General features: G+C 44.9%; 1 protein-coding gene and 1 long non-coding RNA gene across 2 annotated transcripts; both read left to right on the forward strand.

Moving 5' to 3' along the window:
• Positions 1-1,256: 1,256 nt before the first annotated feature.
• Positions 1,257-1,954, forward strand: LOC120648918. Its single transcript, XR_005665123.1, has 2 exons — positions 1,257-1,743; positions 1,827-1,954. It is a non-coding gene; the product is annotated as an uncharacterized LOC120648918 (long non-coding RNA).
• Positions 1,955-2,157: 203 nt separating this feature from the next.
• Positions 2,158-2,904, forward strand: LOC120648284. Its single transcript, XM_039925006.1, has one exon. The coding sequence runs from the start codon at positions 2,158-2,160 to the stop codon at positions 2,902-2,904; it is 747 nt and encodes a 248-aa protein (XP_039780940.1).
• The last annotated feature ends 9,384 nt before the right edge of the window (positions 2,905-12,288 follow it).

The raw sequence follows: 12,288 nt of genomic DNA on the forward strand, positions 1-12,288 counted from the left end.
ACGGCAGGCATGAGAAAGAGAAACGGGTCCTCGATCACATATGAAGAAGGAAGCAGGCGTGCTCATCTTCCTAGCTTGCTAGTCTTTGGCTACTACTTGACTACGGAGTTCTTGGGTACAAGAAGTAGAGGCATCTTTGGGTTTGTTGCCCAAGATGGGTTTGGTGGCGGTGACCGGTGGGTGGTGGTGATGAATGGAGGCTGGAAACGGGACGGCAGCAGATTTAGATTTGTGTGTGATATGATATAGTATAGGGTTAATTGGAATGATGCCATTACAATTCTGCGACTTCTCTGATGTACCATTACAATTCAGCTATTTGCAACCGTGCCATTACAATTCGCTCTCTACCTGCCTCATGCCATTTTCTACGGCCGCGGCGACGTCGGGCCCACCTGCAGGCCGGCGAACCCATACGATTCTTCTGTATGGACGCCTTTGCCCCTCCCCGACTCGGATAGAGCCCGTTGACTCCGTCGCTCTCACTCCCTGGCTCTCACTCGCTCACCTCGCGTTCCCCCTCCCGACGAACCCTAACCCTAGAAGCTGAGGAGGCGACTGGCCGGCGGCGACGACCTGCAGGCGACGGCGGGAGAGGAAGCCACGAAGGGAGTGCCAATGAAGGGGGCCTGAAGCGGATGGTGAGTTCCCCTTCCATGGACCCGCCCCCCTACCCAACGGGGGGGGGGGGGGGGCGGCGATGGAGGTCGACGGCGTGGAGTCCAGGTACACCAAAATCTCCCCGCATCTGACTTGAGGACGTGTGGAATCGTAGGTTGTGTTGATTTGCTTCGTCTGTATAGGGTTGATTTGTTCTCGTTAGAGATTCTGGTGGAAGGGTTCCTCACAGTGGATCCGATGGGTAGGAAAGTTTACTCTAAGGGTCGGGTGATTAAGTGGGATGTGGAGATGGGCTCGTTTTCGCTTGAATTGTTGATGACAAGTATGCAAAATGAAGTGAAATGGGCACCAACCCAGTCTGCCACAGTCTGGTTCTATCACAAGAGGTTGGGTGAGGACATTAGGTTAACTGAAGAATTTCAATTGCATCAGATATTTGAGATGTATGAGTCAGAGATGTGTTGCCATGTGGTTGTAGCTATCCTAGATAATACCAAAATTTCAGAGGTTGTGCTAACTGATGAGTTAGAGCCTTTGTGTGTGGTGCCACCTACTGATGAGGTGCCTGCTAACCCAACTGGAGTGTCTGCATCCAAAGTGGCAGATTCAGAAGAGCCTGCAGCTAAGGAGGCATATGTTCTATTCACTGACTTATTTGATAATGAGGAGGAATATGTTGGTGCGGATGATGAGCACATCTATATGCCTGTGCCACCATCAACTGCAGCAGCATCCGAGCCTGAATCTCATGCACAACAAACTGAATCTCATGAAAATATCCCTGCTGCCGAAGGAGGTGAAGGAGGGGAAGGAGCTGAAGGAGGTGAAGGAGGGAAAAGAGGTTAAGGAGGTGGAGGAGGACCAGTTGAGGTAGAGGTAAATGATGCAGATCCCCAGGAGTTCAATGTGATACATGATCCTGACCACCCAAATATTGAGAAGGTTTCATTATTTCCTGATATTGTGACATTCAGAAAAGCAGTCAGGCATTATGCAGTGAAGAGGGGCTTTGAGTTCACTGACCTGAAGACAGATAAGACCAGGTTCATTGCCAAGTGTGCCCATACAAAATGTCCATGGAGAATACATGCTTCTAGAGTTAATGGTACCAAGACAATTGAGGTAAATATGCTTTGTTAAGACTGTTGCTCTTGGTTGTAGTGTTTGCTGATAATTGACTAACCCATTAACTAATGTTGTTGCAGATAAAAGTCCTTCCTGCTGAGCACAATTGCCCTACTACCAAACTGAGGGAAAGCAAAATGACTACACATGGGTGGGTTGCTGACAGACTGTCTGACTGGGTGAAGAAGAATCCTGGCAAGGGTGCAAAGGATGCCAAAGAAAAAGTAGATGGGGATTATGGCATCAAGTTGAAGTATTCAAAGGCTTGGTCTGGTTTGAAACTTGCACTAGAGCAAGTTCATGGTAAATATAAAGAGAGTTTTCAGTTATTGTTCAATTGGAAAGCACAGATGGAGCTTAGTTCACCTAGTAGTCTGATTGAGATTGATTTAGAGAGGAAAAAATAAGAAGATGCGCTTCAAGAGGATTTTTGTAGCATTGAAGCCAAGTGTAGATGGGTTCTTAGCAGGGTGTAGACCATATATAGGTGTAGATGCTACAAAACTGAATGGTAAATACACAGGTCAGTTGGCATCAGCCACTGCTGTAGATGGGCACAACTGGTTGTATCACCTAGCATATGCTGTGTTAGATTCAGAGACTGAGGAGAACTGGACTTGGTTTATGGAGCAATTGCAGAGATTTGTAGGGATACCAGAGGGCCTGGCCATTTGTACAGATGCATGTAAAGGTCTTGAGACAGCAGTAGGTGCTGTTTTTCCAACTGCTGAGTACAGAGAGTGCATGAGGCATCTGTATGGCAACTTCATGAAGTCCTATCAAGGAGATGTGTTTACAGAGCACTTGTATCCAGCTGCCAGAAGCTACACAGAGGAATTATTCAGGTGGCACATGAAGAAAATTTTTGAGGTTGCCCCAGATGCTATAGATTTTCTGGAGGAGCATCACAATAAGTTATGGTACAGAAGTGGATTCTCAGAATTCTCGAAGTGTGATTATTTGACCAACAATGTTTCTGAGAGTTTCAATGCTCAGATAAGGCATTTGAAGGGTCTGTTGCTACATGAACTGGTTGATGGTTTGAGAGAGCTGATTATGGAGAAGAGGTATCTTAGGAAGAAGATAGCAAGGCAGATGGAAGATGGAATTCTGCCAAATGTGATGAAGGAACTGAATGCAATCAGCATGAACCTGTAGGTTGTTAAGGTTGCCAGAAGTGATGAAGACATTGCAGAGGTGACCCTGATTGACAAGTGGAACAATACTAGGAGGTACTTTGTGGACTTGGCAAACCACAAGTGTTCATGTAGAGAGTGGCAACTAACTGGCAAACCATGTAGACATGCCTTGGCATGGATTTTGTCCAACAGAGGGATGAATATTGGGGATTATGTGCATCAGTATTATTTAGTTGCTAAGTTCAGGGCTGCATATGAAGGAAGAGTGGAAGCAATGCCTGACAGATCTCAATGGCCAACTGTGGATCTTGGCTTTAAGGTGTACCCTCCTCTATTGGGAAGATCAGCAGGAAGGCCAAGAAAACAGAGGATTAGGGGTTGTCTAGAGAAGAAGGCAACAAAAAAGAAGGTCAGATATAACAGGTGCAAAGACTTTGGGCACTTCGCCAAGACTTGCCAGATGCATGTGGTTGGAGAAGATGGAGAAATATCAACTCCAAAGAAGAGGTAGTAATCTGTCATTTTCAGTTTTATTTTGTTTCTGGACCTATCACTCACGTTGCAATTCTTTGGAATGTAGAAAAAAGCAACCTACTGAAGACACTGCTGGACCATCACAGCAGCCACCCATGAAGAAGAAGTCCCCAAAAAGGAAGAAGACACCAAAGAAGAAGAAGACCCCCAAGAAGAAGAAGACCCCAGCCAAGAAAAAACAGAAGCAAGCTGAACCTGCTCCAGCCCCAAGTGTTGTTAGGAGCCTGAAAGCTTGGTTGAACATGTCAGCCGGAGGATCTTGAATGTTTCAGCTGTGCATCTGGCTTTTGTAAACTGTCTAGCTTTTGTAATGCTCCAGCTGTGAATCTGCTATGTAGCTTCAGCTGTCAAACCTGTCTTGTATGGTCAGCCTGATATGGCTGTTGAACCTGTCTTGTATGGTCAGTCTGATATGGCTGTTGAACTTGTTTTGTATGGTCAGCCTGATATGGCTATTGAATCTGTTATGTAGATCAGCCTGTTATGGCAGAATATTTCACCATGTTTCCATCCATCCATTTTATTTGAGCACCACAATAAGTTATAACAAAATTCAAATGTGCCATGACAGAATTCAGATAGGCAATAAGTCATCCATTTCATTTCAGCACCACAATATGTTATGACATTCAGCTTCACAAATTGTTATGGCATGTCACACATGTCCCAGCAAAGTGAGCAAAAGGAGGGCACACACTCAAACCTGCAAAATGAGGTGCTTCACCGAGACACAACTACACTAATACCTGACTAACTGCACTACCATCTAAGGCTGACTAACTACACTACCATCACTTCTAGCTAACAATGACAGTGGAATCACTTCCACAACATTGTCAGCGCAAGCACAATGCCAACACAAACACATACAACAGGTACCACTAAAGCTCCCATGATGCTTGTCTTCAGTTCACCCATCTGCATCTGCAGCTTCGCAATCTCTCCCAGAGCACTGTCAATTTGAAGCTTCATCTGTTCAATCTGGGCCTTCACCTCGCCAGATTGGCTATCTATCTCTTCACCATCTTTGCTCTCTTCAGCAGCAGCTGCAGCAGCCTCAACTTCACCACAATCACGCTTCCACCGTGCCCTCTGTGCATCCAGCTTGCGCAAGTAGATCTCGTACTGAAGCTCCGACCGTATGAATCCACAGGTTGTGGGATCCTCCTACCACAGTACCCAAACCCTAGCATTGTCACGATCCACCAAAATCGGCACAGACGCAACAAAATCGAAGCAAACTAACCTTCACGTTGTTCGGGCACTTGTAGAACAGCTCGTTGTAGGTGTCCGGTTGCGTGCTCCGGATACAGATCAGGCGGCAACGGCAAAAAGGGCAATCTTCCAGGCGAACATGATTCCCCTGACTGACGACACCGGCCGAGGTCGACCCTGACGACGCCCTAATGGAGATCCCGTTGCCCCTCATCGATGGCTTCAAACCGGCGCAGGAGGAGCACATGGGGAGCTCGACGGCGACGGTGGGGAAGAACATGGGATGCGAGCTGGGTGTGGGGACGGGCAAGACACCCTCGGCTCGGCTCGGGCTCTATCCGAGTCGGGGAGGGGCAAAGGCGTCCATACGGAAGAATCGTATGGGTACGCCGGCCTGCAGGTGGGCCCGACGTCGCCGCGGCCGCAGAAAATGGCATGAGGCAGGTAGAGAGCGAATTGCAATGGCACGGTTGCAAATATCTGAATTATAATGGTACATCAGAGAAGTCGCAGAATTGTAATGACATCATTCCAATTAACCCATAGTATATGATGCTGGCGCGGCGACTGGCACGGCGGCCCCATATGCACGCATGCAATGCAAACGAACCCCACAGCAACAGATGGGGATGTGGACCTCTCGCGTGGCGTGGACGGACACGCCGGCTGTGCGCTCGCATCGCATCGTGGCATCGCGTCGGTATCCGATGTCCCGTCGTCACCACCCCAGCCCAGCCGCTGGCTGCTCGACCATACATGGCCATGTTTAGTCCCTGTTTAGTTTTAAAAAAAATTTCTACGGTATGAATCGCATCAAATTTTTGAACACATATATGGAGCATTAAATGTAGTTGAAAAAAATAACTAATTACACAGTCTAATTAATTACCACGAGATGAATCTTTTAAGCTCAATTAGTTCATAATTGGATATTATTTGTCAAGTAATAACGAAATATGCTATAATACCAAAATACAAATTTTTCACCAACTAAACACACCCTTAGTTTTTTTAGAAAAATCTTACAGTATCTGTTACATCAAATCTTCAGACACATGAATGGAGCATTAAATGCAGTTAAAAAAATAACTAATTACACAGTATAATTTTTTCAAACGAGATGAATCTTTTAAGTTTAATTAGTTCATAATTAGACATTAATTATCAAATAATAACGAAATAGGCTACAATATCAAAACTTAAATTTTTTGTTTGGAAAATTAAAGCAGCGTGCAGCAGAGAAGGCTCGGAACTCGGCCTTGCCGACCTGATCGCTGCCTGCCTGCCTTCGTCGTGGTATCTATATACTGTAGACAAGCGGATCGCTGGGGCGAGAGTGACGTACGTACGTGTTCATCCTAGCTAGAGCCAAGCAGCCAGCCAGAGGCAAGCGCGTCCATCCTGTTGGCTGTTGCCTGCAGCTGCAAGAGGAGTAGGAGGGGAAAGGCAAACAGGCAAGGACGGCGCCGCCGAGTGGTGTGCTAGGCTGCGCTGGCTCCGTTGTCCGACACGGAAACGGAACGCTCCTGGTCAGGACTGAGCGAGGAAAACATTATTATTGCTACTACCTCCTGCACGCTGCTCTTCTTTTTTACTTGTAACATCGATCTCATCATCTGCTTGCTACGGGCAATCTATCAGAAAATAGCTACGTAGATCGATCGATTCAGAAGGAGCATTAGGTACGTACGGTAGGCCTACCCAGCCAGCACCAAGGAACTAGCTGTTGGCCCACCAACGCGGACCGTTCCGCGTCAAGCGTTACAAATTTGTGAAAAAGAAAATTAAACCTTTGCTGAAAATCATTTCCTAAACACTAACGGAACAGAGCCTTAGCCGGCCGGCCAGGGATCTGATGAGGCACTCCTCTCCTCCGATCCGATCCAATTATACATGCACGTACGGCCAATGAATAATGTGGAGACGGAGCCAGGCCAGCAGTGTGAATAATGTGGCTGGCAGGCAGGCAGGCAGGCAGGCAGGCATGTCGGGCCCGTCTAGTGGCAGTGCAGCAGCTCGTGCGGCCTCGAGTGGAGAGTGATCAGGCCAACCAGCCTTTTACAGTTACGTCGCGTCAGCAATAGAATAGCATCGTCATGTCGTGCCTGTTTGCCTCAACCTCACTGCAACACAGTGCAAGGCCGAAGAGGATTAACTCGGGAGATGGGCTTGCTCAAATCCAGGCAGCGTGCTTTGATGCCCCAAAGCCCAGGCACTAAAAAGCCCAGCAGAATGTTCCGGAAGCATCAGCATGAACCGGGTTCAGACTTCGTTCGAGTCAACTTGTACATAAAATCAACTAGAAATCCCTATGATTACAGTAGTAAGTGGTAAATCATGCATGGGGCGCGCTGCATCCGTGAGCGATTACATCTGTTCCATACTATACTAGTGTCCACTACTGGAACTCATGGTTTCCCTATGGTTTATTTGTTTCCCTAGGAAAAACTCAAGTGCTCTAGGGAAAGTTTACTTCCCTAGAGTGGCATTTCAAAAATCGTAGGGAAATCCAGCTTTCCCTAGAGATTTTACGTTTTCCTAGGGACAAACTGAAGAGTCCACCTCCAGCCATGGCATGTAAGCACCCTGCTGGCAGATATCCTATACAAAAATTCACGGGGACGGTAGGAAGAAAGAGTCAGAGAGGGAGCGAGTAGTCCTAGCTAACTAGGTGCCGGGTTCCTGGACCATGTGTTTACTGTTTCAAGCTGGGTAAGATGCTTAGGCCTTGTTTGTCAGGGCTCCGGCTCCTCTGAAAACAGCTCCGACTCTGGCTCCTTCGATGGAGCGACTTCTCTGGTGGAGCTGGAACCGTTTTCGAAAACATTTGGTAAAACAGCTTCACCACCATTGTATTGAGGTTGTAAAATATCTAAATTGACTTTATTCTTTTTTCCTTTATTTATTTTTCTTTTTTTTCTCCTCTCATTTTCTTTTTCTTCCTTTTTTTTTCCTCCTCTCCTCTTATCCATTCGCCGCACCCCGTCCCCATCTCCTTATCCTGTGGTTATTTGCGGTAGCTTTGTGTTATCACTTTACTCCTCGTGTACGGGTTGAATAAAGCTCTGTATGACTTTTGACTCCACTTGATGTAACATGTATTGTACCGGAGACTTGCTTCGGTTATTAATATATGGTTTAGCCTCGATCTTTGGGTTGGGGCGCTTCAACGTGCCTGCGCGCACTCCGTGCCCAAGGGCAGAGATGGGAAGAGCGAGGAGGAGCCGCGCAGAGCCACGTCCCCGTGGCTTCGCCTCCCATGTGAAAGCTGAAAACGGCTTCAGGCGCTGCTCCTATGCCGTGTGCCCACCCGTTTGGCAGGGCTCCGACTGGAGCTGGCGTTGGAGCCGATTTTGGAGCCCTGCCAAATAGGCCTTAGATTAGCCGGGCTTTATTGTAGCCGTTCGTTTCCGCTGCTGGGCCTGAAGGTCAAGGAGTCTGACAGACAGATAGAGAGGATGATGATGGATGATGCTGGGCTTGTGGGTTGGGCTTTAAACATCGCAGGCCTGCCTTGGTGTCTGACAGTCACCAAGTCAAATGTTGACGTTGACATGCATGTTGTCTACTGACTGTTAGTTGTTTCAAATAAAACTACTGTAGTAGCAGCGAATGAAATAATGAAACCGTAGAAGCACGTACGTAGCAGCAGTAGTCCTGGTACGTCCAGGAGCAAGTAACTGCTCCGGTCGTGACAGTAACGGATTACTGAATTGAGTGCCAGCATGCATGATTATTACGATCGGGTACAGAGGCTCCCCGTCTCCGTTCCGCGCAAGCGAGCGAGAGAGGGGGGTACAATTACGGTGGGCGTTAATGCCAGCCGGCCCGTTGATGATCGTTGCAGCAGTCAGGCGGCGCCGGCCATCCGATCCATCCATGACCATCCATCACTGGAGCCGCGACAGCTAGGTAGTGTGTGGATGAATCAAAGATATATAACCACAAGTGCTATATATATATATATATATATATATATATATATATATATATATATATATATATATATATATATATATATATATATATATATAGCTGGTGTATTATCAGTATAGCGCGCGCGCGCGTGCGGTTGTTTTGTACATACTTGCAAACCAATTTGCCATGAACAAGAAGCACTATATATATACACACAGCAGCACACAACTGGCCGGCCACGATGAATAGATGATCAGATGGATGTGCGCGCGCGCGACAGCGAAAAAGCCCGTCCGGGGGGGACACCTTTCTCCACCTATATTTTTGTGGGCGGGCCGGGGAGGCAAAAGAGACGATGGCTTTACATCATTAGCCATTCAAAGCCCACACATGCATATGCATATATATCCTTTAATTTATACGCTCGCTGGTAGCTACTCCCACGGTGTGTGTATCTCATGATATGCAACGTATTTTTCTTTGATAAAAATGTACAAAGAGTATATATATGAACATCTATATATGATGGTATATATATATTGTGGATATGTGACCATACATAAAGTATATGGATATACTTATTTTTATATATACTAGTAATAAGGTATAGTCATAATAGATTTTAAAAAAAGAGATATATATTCGTATCTTACAATTAATATATGAACATCAATATATATATATATATATATATATATATATATATATATATATATATATATATATATATATATATATATATATATATCCAGCAAGCTGAGAGATCGATCTGATCATCGATCCAACATAATCAAGCTCGACCCGGCACGCAGTTAGGGCAAATACAACGGTGAGACGACCCCGTAGACATGTAGAACTTTTTTCCAAAAAAAAACCCAGCGGCAAGCAATCAGTGAAGAGAAAGAATGGTGCCGTCGCCTCATTCGTCGACGGCTCCCTCGCATGCTTCGAGGCGAATCAACGACGAGCACCACCGCTGATTTTTTTAATATACTTTGGCATAGATTCGGTTGGTTCCACCTGCGTTTCATTCCAGTTCTTAGGGAAATTTATGCATTTTGAGGAATTAGGGAAACTTAATCATTGAGAAGAGCATTCGAGTTCAGAATACTTGAGATGCGAGGATCTCTCAAAAAACAATACTGGATAGGATTAGGAAACAAGGATCCCAGGCTAAGCGGAACGGTGTTCTTGAAAGTTCAAACGATTCTTTCCTTTGCATTTGTTATTCATATGAATTCCTATTTGCATTCAAGCTATTGTTGCCTTATCTCTGCACGATTTGGTTCAGTTTGACGCAATGGTTCTTGCCACTTTGTAGATTGGTGAAATCATTCTTGCTACTGCTCTGGAGGAGCACACTGGAAATTCCGGTTGCTAGGGAATGCTTGAACAAATGACATTTTGTCTTACTGTGTTAGTTATAATTGATAGCGCACACATTTTCAGCCAAAAACATAAGTACATAATTTTTCAGAGAGCTTTCTGACTTTGGTCATTCTGTATCTATGTATATTACACATGTCAGAGTGCTCTGAGAAGTATTATTATTAACATTTAAGATTGTAGCAGCTGCTGTGAGTGCATTATGGACTCAAATATCATCTTTGCCTTGCAGCTATGATATTGAAGCTGAAGGAGTTATTGCATAGAAGTGAAAATCGCATTCGTGCTGACTGCACTGCAACACCTGATCCCAAATGGGTGTAAGTCCTTGTGTAACCTTGAACCACCCACTGTGTCGTTCAGTTCAGTTTGAATATCCCCTTCTTTGGCTTGTAATGCATTTTAGAAGACTTATTATTAGAATATATGAAGACTTGAAGAGATAACAAGTTTTTCATAACCTTGCAATATTCTTTAGGAATACAAAATCTCACAAATCTTGAGTATCACATGTCTGTTTCCTGCCCATTTCATTTTCAACATAAAGGTTTCGCTGCAGTATGCAGAGTTCTTTGCTTCTACACAGCCCTCACAAAAACAAATGGGCTTTCTCCTTGCACATCAGCTAAGTTGGTACATACGTTTCAAATGTTTCCCTACTTGCAACCAGAGATAATATTACGTGATTCATTTTTTGTTTCTATTTTTAGAATTACAATCCTACCAAAAAGTTTTTATGTTTTTATAGCTTATCAGCCTTCTAGTAGCAATGTCAATATTTGCAGATTATAAGTATAGTATAATCTACAGTATCCGTCATAGCTTAAGAATGGAGTATGCCAACCATTTTTTGAGCAGTATAATGGAGTAACAAAGCTTATAATATTAAAAGAAAGTAAGGTAGCAAAATTTTCAATTTCAGAGTCATAACACGAACCTAGCTAAAGTAAAAGCCATCATAGAATTTGAATTTAAGAGGCTACTTGCTTAAGGATAACAAGCAGTGCACTGCTGTCTTCTTTTAGTTTTCTCAAAAGTCATAGCCAGGAGGTCGATGTGAATTATGCTTCTGATGAGTTCAGAAGACTTCACTGTCTCGTGCTCTTATGCTTTAAGTTGCAATGATGGGTGTAGTAGATTGTGGAATCGTTGAGTTATGTAGACAAAATTTGGGATTACAAAGAGAGTATGTTTATGTATGCAACAAAATGACTACAAATATCAACTATGTACTAGATCACCATGAGTTGATGTGTCAAAGGATGAATTAATCGCCTTGCAGACAGCCAAACAGGCAGACCATTGTACAAGCTGTCTGTTCAGCTGTTTGTTTGTGATAAAACAACAGCAACCGTCTACACTGTTGTACTTGCCCTTATTAATAAATACCTGGTGTTAGCAGCAGCAGCTGCCTGCCTACTACTACTAATTAATATATATATATATATATATATATATATATATATATATATATATATATATATATATAAAATTAACCCTGCACTGCACTGCACTCATCATGCGGCAACCTCCTGCTCTCCTGTACGCAGTGATGAGCGAGGCCGGCCAGACTGTATCACCCAAGAGCTCACATGATCCCACATCAGGCCCGGCGGTCCTAAAATACAACAAAAACCATACCATGCATGTGCACACAAAAGTGAAAAAGAGAAAGATACGCTTATATATATTTACACACACACATATATATATATACACTAGCTAGCTCCATCAAACAGGACTAGCTAGAAGATATAACATAGTGCCTAATTTCTTCGATTTGTGAGGCGTGGTGGCGGTGCACACAACTTTAATCGTTCTGATATAAAATGTAATTCGTTTGTTGCATTCTTTTGTGAAAAAACTCGACATGGGAAATAAAAATGTAGAAAGCTATATACTTGTCGGTGTCCCGACCCGGGGGCCCGGATCCCAACTAGTGAATGCTGCGTGTTTTCTCGTCCCAGATGATGATGCAAGAGGCAATCACAGTAACGCACGGTTTATCCTGGTTCCGGCCGCGGGGCCGTACGTCCAGCAAAGGGGGTGTGCGAGGGCACTGTATTATCTTGCACCCGAAGTGCTCGTAGTAGGGGATACAAGCGAGGCGAGAGAGGGAGGGAAGCTCCCAAGTCTCTGCTAGAAGTGGAGTCGGTTGAGATGAGTGTTCAGCAGTCCTGAGCGTTCTCTGAGAGAGAAGCGAAAGAAACCAGAACCGAGAGCCCCCTGTTCGGCCAGCCCACCTCCTCCTTTTATAGTCATAAGGAAGGGCGGCGTACATGAGTGGGGGCATGGAAGTCGTCGTTTTCCCCTAAATCGTGGGGGTACAGTGGTCGGACACTGTAGGAAG

The sequence above is a fragment of the Panicum virgatum genome, chromosome 9K (genome assembly GCF_016808335.1).
Source record: "Panicum virgatum strain AP13 chromosome 9K, P.virgatum_v5, whole genome shotgun sequence".
Lineage (NCBI taxonomy): Eukaryota > Viridiplantae > Streptophyta > Magnoliopsida > Poales > Poaceae > Panicum > Panicum virgatum.